General features: G+C 44.6%; 1 protein-coding gene across 7 annotated transcripts in view; it reads left to right on the forward strand.

Moving 5' to 3' along the window:
• LOC140186048 (serine/threonine-protein kinase Nek6-like) overlaps positions 1-21676 on the forward strand; it is a 177255-nt gene that overhangs the window by 33429 nt on the left and 122150 nt on the right. For 6 of the 7 annotated variants that reach the window (XM_072239874.1, XM_072239875.1, XM_072239878.1 and 3 more), the window contains exon 2: positions 16089-16251. In XM_072239874.1, the coding sequence (XP_072095975.1) occupies positions 16159-16251 (93 nt within the window). In that variant the 5' untranslated portion in view covers positions 16089-16158. Of the gene's footprint in view, positions 1-15490; positions 15825-16088; positions 16252-21676 lie in introns of those variants that run through there. The other variant, XM_072239873.1, reaches the window with a different exon arrangement.

Genomic DNA, 21676 nt, shown 5'->3' on the forward strand with positions numbered 1-21676 from the left:
TTACCAGGATGCTGCCTGGTTTAGAGAGTATGGATTATGATCAGAGATTAAGGGAGCTGGGGCTTTACTCTTTGGAGAGAAGGAGGATGAGAGGAGATGTGATAGAGGTGTACAAGATAATAAGAGGAATAGATAGAGTGGATAGCCAGCGCCTCTTCCCCAGGGCACCACTGCTCAATACAAGAGGACATGGCTTTAAGGTAAGGGGTGGGAAGTTCAAGGGGGATATTAGAGGAAGGTTTTTTACTCAGAGAGTGGTTGGTGCGTGGAATGCACTGCCTGAGTCAGTGGTGGAGGCAGATACACTAGTGAAATTTAAGAGACTACTAGACAGGTATATGGAGGAATTTAAGGTGGGGGGTTATATGGGAGGCAGGGTTTGAGAGTCGGCACAACATTGTGGGCCGAAGGGGCTGTACTGTGTTGTACTATTCTATGTTCTATGTTGGAGCCGGAAGCAGGCTGCTCCCAGCACGTAATCAGATTCTGCTGGTCATTGAAGCAAATGACACATCTTACTCACAAGGAATTCTGCAGATGCTGGAGGAACTCAGCAGGTCAGGCAGCATCTATGGAAATAAACAAGCAGGCTGAGACCCTTCTTCAGGACTGGAAAGGAAGGGGGAAGATGCCAGAATAAAAAAGATGGGGGAGGAAGGAGGCTGGCTGGAAGGTGACAGGTGAAGCCAGGTAGGTGGGAAAGGTAAAGGGCTGGAGAGGAAGGAATCTGATAGGAGAGGACAGTGGATCACAGGAGAAAGGGAAGGAGGAGGGACACCAGGGCAGGTGAGAAGAGGTAAGAGGCCAGAGTGGGGATTAGAATGAATAGGGGAGAGGAGGGAATTTTTTTTTAACTGGGAGGAGAAATCGATATTCATGTCATCAGGTTGAAGGCTACCCAGACTGAATATGAGATTTTGTCTCTCCTCCCTGAGGGTGGCCTCATCAAGACATGTTGGAATGGGAATGGGAATCAGAATTAAAATGTTTGGCCACTGGGAAGTTCCACTTTTGGCAGATGGAGCAGAGGTGATTGATGAGGAGGGATGAATGGAGAAGGGAATCACAAAAGAAGCGAACCCTACAGAAAGCCGAGAGTAGGGGGGGGAATTTAAAGATGTATTTAGTGGTAGTATTCCTTTGGAGACGGTGGAAGTTATGGAGGAAGATGTGTTGGATATGGAGGCTCATGGAGTGGCAGGTAAGGACAAGAGGCACTCTATCACTGTCAAGGTGTCGGGAAGATGGGGTGAGAGTAGATGTCCAGGAAGTGGAGGAGATGTGGGAGGGGGGTAGCGTTAATGGTGGAGAAGGGAAATCTCATTCTTTGAAGGAGGAGGACATCTCTGATGTCCTGGAAAGGAAAGTCTCCTGTTGGGAACAAAAGTGGTGGAGATGAAGGAACTGAGAAAAGGGAATAGCATTTTTACAGGAGACAGGGTAGGAAGAGGTATGTTTAGGATAGCTGTGGGAATTGCTGGTTTATAAAGGATGTCTCCAGAGATGAAGACAGAGAGATTGAGAAAGCGAAGGGAGGTGTGGACCAAATATATCTAAGGGCAGGATGGAAATTAGAGGCAAAGTTGATGAAATTAAAGAGCTCAGCATGGGTGCATGATGTAGCACCAATCCAGTCGTCAAGGTAGCGGAGGAAGAACTGGGGAGCATTACTGCGGAAGGCTTGGAACATGGACTGTTCTACACAGCTGACCAAGATGCAGGCATAGTCGAGGCCTATGTGGGTGCCTTTGACAACCCGTTGGGTCTGGAGAAAGTGGGAAGAGCCGAAGGAGAAATTATTATGGGTGAGCACCACTTCTGCCAAACGGAGGAGGGTGGCAGTGGAGGTTAACTGGTTCGTTTTTAATTGAGAAAGAAACAGAGAGCTTTAAGGGCTTCTTTTACTGTATGTTTCAATCTACATGTAATAAGTGAATCTGAATTTGGATTTCTGATTAGTGGATTGTCGCAGGGATCGGTGATGGGTCCTTTGTTGTTGGTCATCTGTATTAATGTGCTGGATGATAATGTAGTAAACCGGGTCAGCAAATTTGCAGATGATTCGAAGGATGGGGGTGTAGTGGACAGTGAGCAATGCTATCAGAGCTTGCAGTGGGATCTGGACCAGCTTGAAAAATGAGCTGAAAAATGGCAGATGCAATTTAATGCAGATGCAGACACGTGTGAGTTACTGCACTTTGGTAGAACCAACCAGGGTAGGTCTTACATTGTGAGCAGTAGGGCACTGAGGGGTGGGGTAGAACAAAAGGATCTGGGAATACAGATCCATAAAATGGACGTGGCGTCACAGGTAGACAGGGTTGTAAAGAAAACCTTTGCCATATTGGCCTTCATAAATCAAAGAAATGAGTACAGGAGTTGGGATAGATCAAAGTTGCTGGTGAACGCAGCAGGCCAGGCAGCATCTCTAGGAAGAGGTACAGTCGACATTTCAGGCCGAGACCCTTCGTCCAGCATCTGCAGAATTCCTGTTGTTTACAGGAGTTGGGATGTTTTGTTGAAGTTGTTTAAGACATTGGTGTGGCAGATTTGGAGTATTGTGTGCAGTTCTGGTCACCTATCGATAGATTAAAACCGTACAGAGAAAATTTTCAAAGATGTAGCTGGGACTTGAGGAACTGAGTTATAAGGAAAGGTTGAATAGATTAGGACTTTATTCCATGGAGCACAGGAGAATAAGAGGAGATTTGAAAGAGGTTTACAAGGTTATGAGGGCTATAGATAGGATACGTGTAAGCAGGCTTTTTTCCACTGAGGTTGGGTGAGACTAGAAGTAGAGGTCATGGGTTAAGGTTGAAAGGAGAAAGGGGAACATGAGAGAGAGCTTCTTCACACAGAGAGTGGTGATAGTGTGGAACGAGCTGCGAGTGGAAGTGATGTGCATGGGTCCGACTTTAACATTCAAGAGAAGTTTGAAAAAAATGTATGGGTGGGAGAGGTTAAAGGGCTATGGTTCAGGTACAGGTTCATGGACCAGACAGAATAACAAATCAGCATGGACTAGATAGACAGTTTCTGTGACTGTCACTCTATTCTCAACAACTACTCCTCCCCTCATCCCCAGTTCAGTCATTCACCCACCTGACAGGGGTAATTTTCAGTGCCAAACAATCTACCGACCCACACATTGTTGGTCTATGGGGGGAGCCTGCAGGAGAAACCGTTGGGGAAATGTGCAAACTCCAAGTAGTCAACACCGGAGGTCAGGATCGAACCTACGAAGCAGCGGCTGTACTTGCTGTGTATATTCCACACAATGTCTTCTCCGTATGGCTCTGTCGCCATCGGGAGAAACAAGGGACTGCAGATGATGGAATATGGAGCACAAAGCAATTTGGTGGAGGGTCTCCCAAGTGCTGGAGAAGTTGTGTCCTATAGTGGGGGGTCTAAAAACAGGGTTGCAGTCTCAGGATAGAAGGATGGCCCTTTAGAACAGAGATGAGGAGAGATTTCTTTAGCCAGTGGGTGATGAATCTGTGGAATTCATTGCCACAGACGACCATGGAGGCCAAGACACTGAATACATTTAAAATGAAGTTTGATGGGTTCTTGATTAGTCAATGTGTCAAAGGTCACATGGAGAAGCTAAGATGGAGGACAAATTAGCCACAATCGAAGGACAGAGCAGACTCAATGGATCAGATAGTCCTATGTCTTTTGTTATGGGCTCAGCGGTCCAAGCAACATCTGTGAAGGGAGATGCAGGGGTCTTGACCCGAGACATCCACTGTCCATCTCCCTTCATAGGTGCTGCCTGACCTGCTGATTCTTTCAACATCTTGGTTTTTACTGCCAAGTTCAGCCTAGGTTGCTTGGCAGCCTGTCTAGACAGAGAGATGACAGTCTTCCGTACCAAGCCACAGTTAATGAAGGGAAGGCAGTGTTTCAGTGTATCACGGGTGGTATGTTGGGGGGGGGGAGAATGAATGACAGTGGAATTAAGCACAAAAGATTCTGTCGATGCCGGAAATCCAGAGCAGCAAACACAAAATGCTGGACGAATTCAGCAGGTGTTAGGGAAATTAATTTGCTAAGGAAATTTGATTAAAATGGATTGCAAGAATATTAGACATGGATATCGTGGGGAGCGGAATGGGTTCAAACTACCAATAATACAGAGGGCACAGCTCCTCTTATGTGTGTACAAATCAATTGCAGAAGCAAAACCTGTTCGATTAACCTTGCGAATTAGAAAGATAAGCCAGGTTCGAAAGCAGTTGTCTTGTGATAAGCTAAACCCATAGCAACAGCCAAAAATTAAAAATTCAGTCCTGTGTACAACTTTGTATTAACCAACAGTTTGCCTTGAGTCTAATTTGGTGGAGGGTCTCCCAAGTGCTGGAGAAGTTGTGTCCTATAGTGGGGGGTCTAAAATATCCTTGAGTCTAATTCTCACAAGATAGGTAACTGCTAAAATCCAAGGCCATATTTATAACAGACTAAGCTGCAAACTGGTTTCCGTGCTCAGAGAGCCAATATTAACCCTTTGTCTATCAAAATCTTTCACTCACATTATTTTCCTCCACAGCAGGTCAGGCAGCATCTATGGAAATGAATAAGCAGTTGATGTTTTGGGCTGAGACCCTTCATCAGGACTAGAAGGAAGGGGGAAGAAGCAAAAATGAGAAGGTGGGAGGACAAGCCAGAAGGTGACGGGTGAAGCCAGGTGCCGGGGGGAGGGCGGGGTGGAGAGTTGGGGATGAAGTAAGAAGATGGGAGGTGGTAGGTGGAAAAAGCAAAGGTCTGGAGAAGAATTAATCCGATAGGAGAGGAGAGTAGACCAAGGGAGAAGGTGTACCAGGGGGAGGTGATAGGGAAGTGAGGAGAAGAGATAAGAAGCCATAGTGGGGAATTGAAGAAGAGGGAAGGGAAAAGATGGAATTAAGCCCTACCTTTGAAAACTATCACACACAGTGCCAGTTCCCCATTCATATTTTATTAAGCCGGCTACACAAAGACCAATGTAATATTGATGGAGCCTGCTTGATTCATGGCCCTGTCTGACACCACGACACCTGGGTCCCTTTGTGCAGAGGGCCTCAGTGTGCCCTCTATAATTACACCTAAGCACTTCCTAATTTACAGAGCTAGGTGCAAATTGGTTGCACCAGATACATGGTATCTTCAGTCAAAAACTTGGCGCATCGCAGGATATCTAAATTATCCTTAAAGGTGCCAGTATAACTGTTACGCTGGGTGACATGAGCCATGTTAATTGATTCTGGTTTGTGTCTGCTTGCCAGGGAGCCTGTGATCGAGCAGACTGCTCTTGACTGTATGAATAAATATTTACAGCTTTAAGAAGTGTGGGCAGTGTGCCAGTAACTAGAGATGGGTGAATATTAATTGTAAGTTTTTTTTTTGCAATCATGTATTGCCAGCTACCCCTGAGTATACTGTTCAAAGTTGTTTTTATTAATATTTATATGCCACATTCAAGTTGCTGCCTTAAGATGTTAAGCCTGACTTCAGTGGCTGCGTTGAGGGGAAGACGGATCAAATGGCAGCAGGCTCTGCTTTGAAATGGAAGCACAAAGGGAAAATAGAACAGGTTTGACTTATGACAGCAGGGTAGGGCATTCTCCTTACCTCTCTTCTTCTGGGTTTCTTGGACACCTGAACGCAGGCCTGTCTAACCGCAGAGCGGAGGGGCTTCCGCACGGAGCCATGGTAGAGACCCATGGCTGAGGGGACAGCAGTGGTACCATCTCCTTCTCCTGGAAAGGGAGCACCGTCAAGATCCTGGGCGACAATTTCTTCAAGGATATGTCCTGGGCCCAATACACTGATGCAATCACAAAGAGGGCCCAACAGCAGCTGTAGGAGTTTGAGGAGATCTGGTGCGTCGCCAAAGACTCTGGAAAATTTCTGCGGACAAATGGTGAAGAGCACGCTGACTGGTTGCATCACGGCCTGGCGTGGAGGTTCCAGTGCACAGGATCACAAGAGTCTGTCGAGTCAGCCAGCTTCATCACGGGCACAAACCTCCCCACCAATGAGGACAGCTACAAGAGGTGGTGCCTCGAGGAGGCAGCATTCGTCTGTAAAGGCTCTCACCATCCAGGAGGTGCCCTTTTCTTACTACCATTGGAGGATGAGGTAGAGGAGCCTTACCGACTTAGGAACGGCTTATTCCCCTCCGCCATCAGATTCCTGAATGGGCCATAAACCCATGAACTTTACCTCAATATGTTTTTCTTTTTTTTACAATGTTTGTTTATTGTAATTAATGTATTAATTAACACATTCATTTATTGTAATTTTATCTTTGCACTGTACTGCTGCATTTCACATCATCTAAGTCAATGATGGTAAACCCGATTCTGACTCTGAGTGGTCTGGGTTTCCTGTAAAAGGCTTGCAGGAGGAGGTGATGTTGTTTGAAGATGCACCTCAGCGTGTGGTGTTCTGTGTTCAACGGCAATCATGAAACTTGCAGATGTTGGAAATCTGAGATAAAACCTGAGGACGTTTGAAACAGTCAGCATCTGTAGAGAGAGAAGCAGTTAATGTGGCAGGTCAGAGACACTTCATCAGAGACACTTCATCAGAAATGGGAAAGAGGTGGAAAAAGAGGTCTTTTTTAAGTTGCTGGGACCTTCTCTGCAATTTCCCCCATGGTCCACTTTTCCCTCATATCAGAATCCTCTTCTTCAGCCTTTTATTGTAACAAGAGAGCAATGCCCAAGAAACCCAAGTGCAGAGTATGGTCTAGAATTAACTCAGACTCAGACTAAACAAGACAACACAAACAAACTCCAAAGGCAAAATCACAAACAGTACTAGAAAAGGAAACCCTATGATTGAGTACTGAGTGCTTGGCATGAGGTCTTTAAGTAAAGACTATCCATGAAGGAATGTGGCTGGCAGTAAGTTCATAAGACATAGGAGAAGAATTAGGCCATTCAGCCAATTGATGTCCACCCTGCCATTTTTGCTGGCATGTTGGAACCCAAGTGAACTGTAATCTTGGAATGTAAATTAATAAAAGATGCTGTATAAAAGAGGCAGAATCATAAACACAAGAGATTGTGCAGATGCAGGAAATCTGGAGCAGCACACCCAAAATGTGGGGAGATCTCAGCATGTCAGGCAGCATCTATGGAGGGGAGTAAACAGTTGACATTTTGGCCTGAGACCTTATATCACGACTGACAAAACAGAGAAACAGGAATAGGTTATTTGATATTTGTGTCTATCCCACCACTCAGTAAGGGCATATAATTCCATAAGACACAGGAGCAGAATTAGGCCATTCAGCCCATTGGGTCTGCTCCACCATTCCATCATGGCTGATCCCAGATCCAAGTCAACCTAAACACCTGCCTTCTCACTATATCCTTTGATGCCTTGACCAATCAGGAAACTATCAACTTCTGCCTTAAATATACCCGCAGACTTGGCATCCACCGTAGTCTGTGGCAGATTCACCACTCTTTGGCTAAAAAAAATTCCTCCTTACTTCTCTTCTAAAAGGTCTCCCCTCAGTTCTGAGGCTGTGCCCTCTAGTTCTGGATAGCCCCCACCATAGGAAACATCCTCTCCACATCCACCTTATCTAGTCATTTCAACATTCCGGAGGTTTCAATGAGATCCCCTCACGTTGTTCTAAATTCCAGTGAGTACAGGCTCAAAGCTGCCAAACACTCCTCATATGTTAACCCCTTCATTCCTGGGATCATCCTTGTGAACCTCCTCTAGACTCTCTCCAATGACGACACATCCTTTCTGAGATATGGGACCCAAAACTGTTGACAATACTCTAAATGTGGCCTGACTAGAGTCTTATAAAGCCTCAGCTTTATCTCCTTGTTTTTATATTCTATTCCTCTTTAAATAAATGCCAATATTACATTTGCCTTCTTTACCACAGACTCAACCTGTAAATTAACCTTCTGGGAGTCTTGCACGTGAACTCCCAAGTCACTTTGCACCTCTGGTGTTTGAGTTTTCTCCCCACTTAGATAGTAGTCTGCACTATTGTTCCCTTTACCAAAATGCGTTATCATACATTTCCAAACACTGTATTCCATCTGACACTTTTTTTGCCCATCCTTCTAATTTGTCTAAGTCCTACTGCAATCGCATTGCTTCCTTAGCAGTACCTACCCCTCCACCTATCTTCATATCATCTGCAAACTTTGCCACAAAACCATCAATTCCACTATCCAAATCATCGACAAACAATGTGAAAAATTGCAGTCCCAATGCTGACCCCTGAGGAATACCACTAGTCACTGGCAGCCAACCAGAAAAGGTCCCCTTTATTCCCACTCACTGCCTCCTGGCTCAGACATTCCTCTATCCATGTCAGTATCTTTACAGTAACATCATAGGATTTTATCTTGTTAAGTAGCCTTATGTGAGGCACCTTATCAAATGCCTTCTGAAAATCCAAGTAAATGACATTCACTGCCTCTCCTTGTCCACTCTGCTTGTTTATTACTGTCACATGTACTGAGATACAGTGAAAAGCTTGTCATACTGTCCATACAGATCAGATCATTACACAGTGCATTGATGTAGAACAGAGAAAAACATTAGCAGAATAAAGTGTAACAGTTACAGAGAAAGTGCAGTGCAGGTAAACGATAATGTGGAAGATCATAACAAGGTAGATTGTGAGGTCAAGATTCCAGTTTATCATACAAGAAGTCTATTCAAGAGTCTGATAAATGCAATGTTAGCGCATATATTGAGAGGAATAGAATATAACAGCAAGGATGTAATGCTGAGGCACTGGTGAGTCCTCACTTGGAGTATTGTAAGCACTCTTGGGCGCCCTATCTAAGACGTTGAAGACGATTCAGAAGGAATGAAAGGGTTATCATGTGAGGAGTGTTTGAAGGCTCTGGACCTGTACTCACTGGAATTCAGAAGAATGAGGGGGATCTCTTTGACATCTACTGAATGTTGAAAGGCCTTGATAGAGTGGATGTGGAGAGGGATGTTCCTTAGGTGGGGGAGTCTAGGACCAGAAGCACAGCTTCAGAAAAGAGGGACGTCCATTAGCACAGAGATGAAAATGAATTCCTTTAGCCAGAGGATGGTGAATTTATGGAATTCGTTACCACAAGCAGCTGTGGAGGCCAGGTCACTGGGCGTAGTTAAGGCAGGTATTGATAGGTTCTTGATTGGTCAGGGCATGAAGGGTTACGGGGGAGAAGGCAGGACTATGGAGTTGAAAGGGAAAATGGATCAGCCATGATGAAATGGTGGAGCAGACTTGATGGGCCAAATGGCCTAATTCTGCTCCTATCTCTTATTGTTTTATGGTCTAACAGTGGGATAGATGTTGTCCTTGATCTTGCTGGTGCGTGCTTTGAGACTTTTGTATCTTCTGTCCAATGGAAGAGGGGAAAAGGGAGGATGTTCCAGGTGTGTAGGGCCTTTGATTATGCTGGATGCTTCACCGAGGAAACAAGAAGAGTAGACATCTTAAATAAAATACTCAAAATAGTTCAGCAAAGACACAGGAGATTGGAGATTGTTAATAAAAACTGATTGCCACATTGATTAACAACAGACTCAAGATTAAGGACAAATTTATGTATCAGAGTTCACCAGTGCAAAGGACCTTAGCAATTGTGGGGATGACTTACAGCGGACTGAAACACTTGAGTCTATAGACATTAAGAAAGAGGATGTGCTGGAGTCTTAGAGAGGTATTAAGTTAGATAATTCGCTGGGACTGGACGAGATATACTCCAGGCTACTGTGGGAAGTGAGGAAGGAGATTGCTGAGCCTCTGGTGATGATCTTTGCATTATCAATAAAGACAGGAGAAGTGCCAGAGGATTGGAAGTTTGCAAATGTTGTTCCCTGTACAAGAAAGGGAGTAGGGGTAACCCAGGAATAACAGACCAGTGAATCTTACTTCAGTGGTTGGCAAGTTGTTGCAGAAGATCCTGAGAGGCAGGATTTATGAGCATTTGGAGAGACATTATCTGATTAGGGATGGTCAGCATGGCTTTGTCAAGGGCAAGTTGTGCCTTATGAGCCTGATTGAATTCTTTGAGAATGTGACAAAGCACTTTGATGAAGGTAGAGCAGTGGATGTAGTGTATATGGATTTCTGTAAGGCATTTGATAAGGTTCCCCGTGCAAGGCTCATTCAGAAAGTAATGAAATATGGGATCCAAAGAGACCTTGCTTTGTGGATCCAGAATTGGCTTGAACGCAGAAGGCAAAGGGTGGTTGTAGACGGGTCATATTCTGCATGGAGGTCGGTGACCAGTGGAGTGCTTCAGGGGTCTGTTCTGGGACCCCTCCTCTTCGTGATTTTTATAAATGACCTGGATAAGGAAGTGGAGGGACGGGTTATTAAATTTGCTGATGACACAAAAGTTGGGGGTGTTGTGGATAGTGTGGAGGGCTGTCAGAGGTTACAGTGGGTCATTGATAGGAAGCAGAACTGGGCTGAGAAGTGGCAGATGGAGTTCAACACAGATAAGTGGGAAGAGGTTCATTTCGGTAGGTCAAAACTGAAGACAGAATGTAGTATTAATGGTAAGACTTTTGGCAGTGTGGAGGATCATGGAGATCTTGGGGTCCATGTCCATAGGACACTAAGAGCTGCTGTGCAGATTAACAGTGTTGTTAAGAAGGCGTGTGGTATGTTGGCCTTCATCAACCATGGAATTGAGTTGAAGAGCAGTGAGGTAATGTTACAACTATATAAGAGCTTAGTTAGACCCCTCTTGGAGTACTGTGTTTATTTCAGGTCACCTCACTACAGGGAGGATGTGGAAATCATAGAAAGGATGCAGAGGAGATTTACAAGGATGTTGCCTGGATTGGGGAGCACGCCTTATGAGAATAGGTTGAGTGAACTTGGCCTTTTCTCCTGGGAGCGACGGAGGATGAAAGCTGACCTGATGGAGGTGTGTAAGATGATGAGAGGCATTGATCGTGTGGATAACCAGAGGCTTTTTCCCAGGGCATAGTTTTAAGGTGCTTGGAAGTAGGTACAGGGGGATGTCAGAAGTAAGTTTTTCACACAGAGAGTCATGGATGCATGGAATGCATTGCCAGCGAAGGTTGTGAAGGCACATACAATAGGATCTTTTAAGAGACTATTAGATAGGCACATGGAACTTAGTAAAATAGAGAGCTATGCGATAGGATAATTCTAGGAAGTTTCTAGAGTAGGTTAGGGTCAGCACATCATTGTGGGCTGAAGGGCCTGTAGTGTGCTGTAGATTTCTATGTTCTATCTACATCAAGCCTAGAGTTTAATTTTCCTGAATACTAGCTACGTTAAACACCATAATCACTAAATACCGAATCTTCAGTCATGGCAAATGAAACAATGAAAAAATAACTTGAAGAGTTATTAGAGTTAGATGGAGTTACTGTAAATAAATGTATTGAGGGTACAGGAGTTGGCATGTTATGTTGAAATTGTATAAAACATTGGTGAGGCCTTACTTGCTATTTTGGTTCTGGTTTTGGTTGGGGGGTGGAGATAAGTTTCTACCAACAGAGGTGTAAGGTGCTCTTTCCCTCTGCTGGCCTGCAGGTCACCCTTGGACAAGTTGTAGCACCTGATTGCCCCCCCCCCCACCTCCCGATTAGAGTCACTTGAAGCCATGGGAGCAGGTGGTGCACGGCCAAATGAGCAGCCAGTGCATATCACAGGTCCTGGTTACGTGACCACTGACACCAGGCAAACAATCTCTGACGTGTATTGATAATGGCTGGGGTCACTCGACTTGTATTGACACTGCCCAGGGGAAGGCAATGGCAAACCACTTGTGTAGAAAAATTTGCCAAGAATGATCATGGTCATGGAAAGACCATGAACACACATGTCATATGTTACAGCAGATAGTGATGATGGTGGGCCAGTTTTGGTCACCTACCTACAGGAAACGTGTAAATAATATTGAAAGAGTGCCAAGAAAATATGCAAGGATGTTGCCAGGACTTGAGGACCTGAGTCACAGGGAAAAGTTGAATAGGTTAGGACTTTTTTCATTGGAGCATGGGAGAATGAGGAGAGATTTAGATAGAGGTATACAAAATTATGAGGGTTATAGACAGGGAAAATCAAGCAGGCTTGGTTTAACAATGAAAGGTGAAATGTTTACCATAGAAACCATAGAAACTACAGCACAGAAACAGGCCCTTTGGCCCTTCTTGGCTGTGCCGAACCATTTTCTGCCTAGTCCCACTGACCTGCACACGGACCATATCCCTCCATACACCTCCCATCCATGTATCTGTCCAATTTATTCTTAAATGTTAAAAAAGAACCCGCATTTACCACCTCGTCTGGCAGCTCATTCCATACTCCCACCACTCTCTGTGTGAAGAAGCCCCCCCCCTAATGTTCCCTTTAAACTTTTCCCCCCTCACCCTTAACCCATGTCCTCTGGTTTTTTTCTCCCCTTGCCTCAGTGGAAAAAACCTGCTTGCATTCACTCTATCTATACCCATCATAATTTTATATACCTCTATCAAATCTCCCCTCATTCTTCTACGCTCCAGGGAATAAAGTCCTAACCTATTCAACCTTTCTCTGTAACTGAGTTTCTCAAGTCCCGGCAACATCCTTGTAAACCTTCTCTGCACTCTTTCAACCTTATTTATATCCTTCCTGTAATTTGGTGACCAAAACTGAACACAATACTCCAGATTCGGCCTCACCAATGCCTTCTACAACCTCATCATAACATTCCAGCTCTTATACTCAATACTTCGATTAATAAAGGCCAATGTACCAAAAGCTCTCTTTACGACCCTATCTACCTGTGACGCCACTTTTAGGGAATTTTGTATCTGTATTCCCAGATCCCTCTGTTCCACTGCACTCCTCAGTGCCTTACCATTAATCCTGTATGTTCTACGTTGGTTTGTCCTTCCAACGTGCAATACCTCACACTTGTCAGTATTAAACTCCATCTGCCATTTTTCAGCCCATTTTTCCAGCTGGTCCAAGTCCCTCTGCAGGCTCTGAAAACCTTCCTCACTGTCTACTACACCTCCAATCTTTGTATCATCAGCAAACTTGCTGATCCAATTTACCACATTATCATCCAGATCATTGATATAGATGACAAATAACAATGGACCCAGCACTGATCCTTGTGGCACACCACTAGTCACAGGCCTCCACTCAGAGAAGCAATTCTCTACCACCACTCTCTGACTTCTTCCATCGAGCCAATGTCTAATCCAATTTACCACCTCTCCATGTATACCTAGCGACTGAATTTTCCTAACTAACCTCCCATGCGGGACCTTGTCAAAGGCCTTACTGAAATCCATGTAGACGATATCCACTGCCTTTCCTTCATCCACTTTCCTGGTAACCTCCTCGAAAAACTCCAACAAATTGGTCAAACATGACCTACCACGCACAAAGCCATGTTGACTCTCCCTAATAAGCCCCTGTCTATCCAAATGCTTGTAGATTCTGTCTCTCAGTACTCCCTCCAATAACTTACCTACTACTGACGTTAAACTCACCGGCCTATAATTTCCCAGATTACTTTTCGATCCTTTTTTAAACAACGGAACAACATGAGCCACTCTCCAATCCTCCGGCACTTCACCCGTAGACAGCGACATTTTAAATATTTCTGCCAGGGCCCCCGCAATTTCAACACTAGTCTCCTTCAAGGTCCGAGGGAACACTCTGTCAGGTCCGGGGGATTTATCCGCTTTAATTTTCCTCAAGACAGCAAGCACCTCCTCCTTTTCAATCTGTACAGTTTCCATGGTCTCACTACTTGATTCCCTCAATTCCATAGATTTCATGCCAGCTTCCTTAGTAAATACAGACGCAAAAAACCTATTTAAGATCGCCCCCATTTCCTTTGGTTCCGCACAAAGCCGACCACTCTGATCTTCAAGAGGACCAATTTTATCCCTTACAATCCTTTTGCTCTTAATATACTTGTAAAAGCTCTTTGGATTCTCCTTCACTTTGACTGCCAAGGCAACCTCATGTCTTCTTTTAGCCCTCCTGATTTCTTTCTTAAGTATTTTCTTGCACTTCTTATACTCCTCAACCACCTGATTTACCCCCTGTTTCCTATACATTTCATACAATTCCCTCTTCTTCTTTATCAGAGTTGCAATATCCCTTGAGAACCAAGGTTCCTTATTCCTATTCAATTTGCCTTTAATCCTGACAGGAACATACAAACTCTGCACTCTCAAAATTTCCCCTTTGAAGGCTTCCCACCTACCAATCACATCTTTGCCAGAGAACAACCTGTCCCAAACCACGCATTTTAGATCCTTTCTCATTTCTTCAAATTTGGCCTTCTTCCAGTTCAGAACCTCAACCCTAGGACCAGATCTATCCTTGTCCATGATCAAATTGAAACTAATGGTGTTATGATCACTGGAACCAAAGTGTTCCCCTACACAGACTTCCGTCACTTGCCCTAATTCGTTTCCTAACAGGAGATCCAATATTGCATCCCCTCTAGTTGGTCCCTCTATATATTGATTTAGAAAACTTTCCTAAACACATTTTACAAACTGTAAACCATCTAGACCCCTAACAGTATGGGAGTCCCAATCAATGTATGGAAAATTAAAATCCCCTACCACCACAACTTTATGTTTCCTGCAGTTGCCTGCTATCTCTCTGCAGATTTGCTCTTCCAAGTCTCGTTGACTATTGGGTGGTCTGTAATACAATCCCACTAATGTGGCCATACCTTTCCTGTTTCTCAGCTCCACCCATAAGGACTCAGTAGACAAGCCCTCTAATCTGTCCTGCCTGAGCACTGCTGTAATATTTTCCCTAACAAGCAATGCTACTCCCCCACCTTTCATTCCTCTGCCTCGATCACATCTGAAACATCGGAACCCTGGAATATTAAGCTGCCAGTCCTGCCCCTCCTGTAGCCAAGTTTCACTAATTGCTACAACATCATAACTCCACGTGTCAATCCACGCCCTCAACTCATCCGCCTTCCCCGCAATACTCCTTAAGGGGAACATGAGAAGGATCTTCTTCAGTCAGGGGGTGGTGAGGGTGTGGAATGAGCGGCCAGTGCGATTGGTGGCTGTGGGGGTAATTTCAACACCTAAGAGAAATTTAGATAGATACATAGGTGGGAAGGGTATGGAGGACTGTGGTCCAGGTACAGGTTGATGGAACGAGGGAGATTAATAGTTTGGGATAGTCTAGACGGGATAAATAGCCTGTTTCTGTGCTGCAGTGTTCTATGATTCTAAGAGGAACTTGGAAGTAGATTCTTGTATCCGCGTGAAAAGACTTAGTCCTGGAAGAGTAAGGCAGCAGAAACAAAGAATTCTTGGTTTTAAGGCTGTCTCAGTCCTGTTAATGACTCACTGCCCAGTAAAGCACGCTCTGCATGTCATAGGTCACTAGAGGCAGAAAGGCTTACAGTTATAAAAAGCTTTCTCAGTGAGGGAAGCCCTTTTACATTGTGAGAGTGGAGAACAGCACTCTGTACGTTAAAAGAGGAAATGAAAGGCAGGGGTGTGCACGTGTCCAGTGGCGCATTTAGAGGGATGTGGGCGGCTGGTTTTGCAATCCCTTTTCAGTAATCACCGAGTGTTTCAACTCCAGCTTTGTGCCAACAATTTGTAGAGAAACTATTTGTCAACGCTCGGCTCCTGAGCATTATAGAAGCAGGAGGTGGAGTTCAATCTGAAGTTGGGAAATAATTTTACCTCGTGTGGATCTATGAGCAACGCGGAGACGTGGAATTTCACAGGCAATGTAGTTTAAATTTTTACTTCTCTGCAGCCTTCTCTGAAAGAAAACTGCAGATTGTTTGGACTGAACCTCCTCACAGTTGCAGTTAACACAGGTAATGTGATCCATGGATAGTAAAGGTGACTAAAATCTTAGCTTAAACCAGGAGTCATATTACTAGAGATTATGTTGGCACAGAAATAAAGCACAAAATAACTGATATACGATTTCCAAAATGGATATCTACTAGGTTTCAAGTAGGTATTTTAAAAAAAGACAAAATCCTGATGCTGAGGCTGATGGATGCTCAGTGCATTGTGTGGATTTTAGGGATTAAAGGAAAACAAACTGAAAATTAATCCTTGCTTTTCCTTTCCAGTTGGGCAAAGATTTTACTGCCTGGCATCTCCACAGGATCGCGAAGGCCACGTCTATGGTGACATGGTAGAATGGCAGAACAACAAGGTCATCATTCTCTTGCTCTGGAAGATCAGAACAACTTCCGTTACAACCCAGGCTTGGGCTATCAGCAGGACGTTCAGGTCAGTGGGATCTCATTCTCTACTTTGTAGCTGCCGGTGTCCCACACTGTAGTGCACCCAAGACTTAATCCCATCACCCCTACTGGGGCATAAGCCACTGACAGTAGCTTGCCAGAGTACTCTGTCCTGGGCCAGTCTTCCACGTTGTCTCCAGGTGTAGCCCGTCTTCTTGGTGTATCCTTCCTCTCCCGGGGATGAGGACCTTGGAGCTTTTTCTGCAGCTCTGGATTTTACGGGATGGAGTTGCCCAACCCTCCTCCTTTTGTAACCAGGCCCAGGATTGACCATGGTGGAGTCCCTACACCCAAAATGACCCCATCAAATTGCTGCGCTGACTGTAGTGGAGGGGGTATGTTACAATGGCACTCGCTGCTAGTGTGGCAGATGGAATCAGTGTAGGAACATGCACTTTCAGACAATGAATAACAGCATAGACTATTTTCTAAATGGGCAGCAAATTCAGAAATCGGAGGTGCAAAGCGGTTTCAGAGTCCTAGTGCAGAATTCCAGAAATTTAACTTGCAGGTTGAGTCGGTGTTGAGGACGAGAAATGCAATGTTAGCATTCCTTTCAAGAGGACTGGAGTATAGAAGCAAGGATGTAATGCTGTAGCTTTATAAGGCATTGTTCCGGCTGCACTTTGAGTTTTATGGGTAGTTCTGAGCCCCCGTACCTAAGAAAGGCTGTGCTGGTTTTGGAAACAGTCCAGAGGAGGCTTACAAGAAATATCCTGGGAATGACAGGGTTAATGTATGAGAAGCATTTGATGGTTCTGGGCCTGCCACTCATTGAAGTTTAGAAGAATGCGGGGGTGGGGGGGATCTCATTGAAATCTATCGAATATTGGAAGACCTCAATAGCATGGATCTGGAGAGGATGTTTCCTGTGGTGGGGGAGCCTAGGACCAGAGGGCACAGCCTTAGAATACAAGGATGACTCTTCCGAAAAGAGGTGAGGAGGAATTTCTTTAGTCAGAGGGTAGTGAATCTATAGAATTTACTGCCACAGAATAGCTGTGGAGGCCACATAATTTTCCAACTCGTATATTTAAAGCAGAGGAGGATAGGTACTTAATTAATAAGGGTGTCAAAGATAATGGGGAGAAGGGAGCAGAATGGGGTTTAAGAGGGATAATAAATCAGGCTTCATCAAATAGCAGAGCAACTAGATGGGCCAAATGATCTAATTCTGCTCCTACATCTTATGCATACTATTGTTGGCTTTTTGCAATCTCATTGTGACTCCATTTCCTTTTTCATGAGCTGTCTGAGAGTTTTGAGTTAGCGTCTGATACAGCTTGGAAAAAGTTCAAAGTTCATAGTTCAAAGTACATTTATTATCAAAGTACATATATGCCACCGTATACAACCCTGAGATTCATTTTCCAGTGGGCATAGTCAATAAATCCATGATAGAATAATAACCTAATAAATCAATGAAAGACCACACCACTGGGTGTTCAACCAGGTGGCAAAACACAACAAACTGTACAAATACAAAAAGGAAGAGATTAATAATAATAAATATATAATTAATAAATACCGAGAACATGAGATGAAGAGCCCTTGAAAGTGAGCCCATTGGCTGTGGGAACATTTCAGTGATGGGGCAGGTGAAGTTGAGTGAAATTATCCCCTCTGGTTCAAGAGCCTGTTGGTTGAGGGGTAATAACTGTTCCTGAACCTGGTGGTGTGAGTCCTGAGGCTTCTGTACCTTCTCCCTGAAGGCAGCAGCAAGTAGAGAGCCTAACCTAAGTGGTGGGGGTCTCTGATGATGGATGCTGCTTTCCTGTGATAAGTTCCATGTAGATGAGCTCAATGGTGGGGACATATTGATGGAATGGGTCATATTCATTACGTTTTGTTGGATTTTCCTTTCAAGGGCATTACTGATGTTTCCATATCATGCAGAGATGTAGCCAGTCAAGATACCCTCCACCACACATCTATAGAAGTTTGTAAAAGTTTTCGATGTCATGCCAAATCTTTGCAAACTCCTAAGGAAGCAGGGTGTGCTGCCATACTTTCCTGGCAATTGCTCTTACGTGCTGAGCCTGGGACAGGTCTCCTGAAATAATAACACCGAGGAATTTGAGGTTGCTGACCCTCTCCAATGAGGACTGGTTCATGGACCTTCAGCTTCCTCCTCCTGAAATTAATAATCAGTTCATTGGTCTTGCTGACATTGAGTAAGAGGTTGTTGTTATGACACCACCGCTAGATTTTCAGTCTCCCTCCTATATGCCCATTCATCACCACCTTTGATTTGGCCCAAGACAGTGGTGTCATCAGCAAACTTAAATATGACATTGAAGCTGTGCTTAACCACACATTCATACGTTGAAAGTGAGTAGAGCAAGGGGTTAGGCACACTGCCTTGAAGTGCACCTGTGCTGATGGAGATTGTGGAGGAGATGTTGTGGCCAACCCGAACTGACTGGGTCTGCGAGTGAGGAAATCCAGGATCCTAGTGCACAAGGAGCTTTTGCGGCCAAAGTCTTGAAGCTTATTGATTAGTTCTGAGAGGATGATAGTGTTGAATGCTGAGCTGTAGTCGATAAAGAGCATCCTGATGTATGCATCTTTACTATCCAGATGTCATAGTCATAGTCATACTTTATTGATCCCGGGGGAAATTGGTTTTCGTTACAGTTGCACCATAAATAATTAAATAGTAATAAAACCATAAATAGTTAAATAGTAATATGTAAATTATGCCAGGAAATAAGTCCAGGACCAGCCTATCGGCTCAGGGTGTCTGACTCTCCAAGGGAGGAGTTGTAAAGTTTGATGGTCACAGGCAGGAATGACTTCCTATGATGCTCAGTGTTGCATCTCGGTGGAATGAGTCTCTGGCTGAATGTACTCCTGTGCCCAACCAGTACATTATGTAGTGGATGGGAGACATTGACCAAGATGGCACGCAACTTGGACAGCATCCTCTTTGTGCTGGGTAGAGTGAGGAGCCACTGAGATGACATCTGCTGTGGACCTATTATTCCAGTAGGCAAATTGGAACAGATTCAAGATGCTTTGCAGGCAGGAGTTGCTATGTTTCATCATCACCCTCAAAACACTTCTTCACTGTGGATGTGAGTGCTTCTGGACAATAGTCATTGAGGCATTCTCCTTAGGCACCGGTGTGAGTGAAGTCTGCTTGAAGCAGGTTGTTACCACATACTGCCAAAGTGACAGGTTAAAGATCTCAGTGAGCACTCCACTCAGTTGATCAGTATGGGTCAGGGGTTTGGCCAGGTGCCCCGTCTGGGTCGGATGCTTTTTGTGTGTTTATCTGTTCGCACGTCAGCCTCAGAGACTAAAATCACAGGATCATCGGGGGATGTGAGTGTTCATGATGGTCCGTCCATGTTTTGACAATCAAAGCGAGCACAGAAGGCATTGAGCCCATCTGGAAGCAAAGCCCTTTTGTTGCCTATGTCGCTTGATTTTACTTTATCAGAGGTGACAGTATTCAAGCCCTGCCTCAACTATCCAGCATCATTCAAAGTTCAGATCAAAGTACAGACTGAGTATGTCACCATTTATAACCTGGGATCCATTGTCTTGGTGACATACACGGTAAATCCAAGCAACAGAATGAACAATGAAAGTCCGCACCTAGTAGGACAGACAAACAACCACTGTGCAAAAGGCAACAAATTGTGCAAATACAAAAGAGAAAAAAGAATTAATAACAGTAAATAAATTAACAATAAAAATCGAGAACATGAGATGAAAAGTTCTTGAAAGTGAGTCCATCGGTTGTGAGAACGGTTCGGTGCTGTGGTGAGTGAGGTTATCCCCTTTGGTTCAGGACCCTGCGGGCTGAGGGGACCCTTCAGCCCCTCTGATTCCATGCTGGCCATTAAGCACCGAGTTACACTAATCTGACGCTAGCCCATTTTATCCTCATCAACTCCCCCCAAGATTCTACCCTCGTTAGCACTGTTCACAGTAGCAATATAATCTACCAATCCACGCAACGTTGGATTGTGGGAGGAAACCAAAGTATGCGTGGGGAAACGTGAGCGGTCGCAGGGAGAGTCAGAATCAGGTTTATTATCACTGATCGACATCATGAAATCTGCAATAGTGGTACATTGCAAGATATTAACATTACTAACATCATCATCATCATGTCCTATGTTGTGTGGCATGGGTGATCATGGTCTCAGGACCATGACTGTTCTTGGTAAGTTTTTCTACACAAGTGGTTTGCCATTGCTTTCTTCTGGACAAGACAGGTGACCCCAGCCATTATCAATACTCTTCAGAGATTGTCTGCTTGGCGTCAGTGGTCGCATAGTCAGGACTTGTGTTATGCACCAGCTGCTCATTCGGCCATCCACCACCTGCTCCCATGGCTTCACGTGACCCTGATCGTGGGGGTAAGCAGGTGCTACACCTTGCCCAAGGGTAACCTGCAGACCAGCGGAGGGAGGGAGCGCCTTACACCTCCTTTGGTAGAGACGTATCTCCAACCTTCCACCCATTAAAATAAATTACTATAAATTACAAAAATTAATAAATAACGCAAAAGATGTTTCATGAAATATTTTTCATTGGTTCATGGAATATTCAGAAATTCAACAGCAAGGTGGAAGAAACTGTTTCAAAACATCGAGTGTGGGTTCCCCCTTGATAGTAGTAATGAGAAGAGGGCTTATCCTAGATGGTGAGGGTTCTTCGTGTCGGATGCTGAACCTTCAACCCTCTGCCGTCTCCTAGAATCATCTGGTGCTCTGGAGCCTGCGCACCCACCAGGGATGCAACCAGTCAGGATGCTCTCCCCTGTACATCTGCAGAAACTTAGATGGTGGTGCAGCAGTTACCATAATGTCTTCCATCACCAGTGTTCACAAATGGAATTAATTCCCACTGCTGTCTGTGAGACAACTGTGCTGCTCCAAAGAGCGCTGTATGAGGTCATTCTTGCCCTTGGCCATGAGGCTCTGTAATGAGTCAGCCTATAGCTGGAGAAGTGATGACCCCCTTAGACTGTTTGTGGTAACTTATTTTTATTCTTTCTCCTTCTCTTCTAATATTTGTATCTGTGCACTTGTAATGCTACTGTGACACTGTAAGTTCCTTTGGAATCAATAAAGTATCTATCTATCTAAGGAGTTTGTACATTCTCCCCTTGACTACATGGATTTCCTGCAGGTGCTCCGGTTTCTGCCTGTATTCCAAAAACGTATGGGTTAGGGTTAGTGAGTTGTGGGCATGTTATGTCGGCAGCGGAAGTGGGGTGACACTTACGGGCTGCCCCCAGCACATCCTCGTACTGTGTTGGTCATTGACTCCTCTACTGTAAAGATGAAGCCACACTCAGGTTGGAGGAACAACACCTTATATTCCGTCTGGGTAGCCTCCAACCTGATGGCATGAACATTGACTTCTCTAACTTCTGCTAGTGCCCCACTTCC

The sequence above is a fragment of the Mobula birostris genome, chromosome 22 (assembly GCF_030028105.1).
Source record: "Mobula birostris isolate sMobBir1 chromosome 22, sMobBir1.hap1, whole genome shotgun sequence".
Taxonomy (NCBI): Eukaryota; Metazoa; Chordata; class Chondrichthyes; order Myliobatiformes; family Myliobatidae; genus Mobula; species Mobula birostris.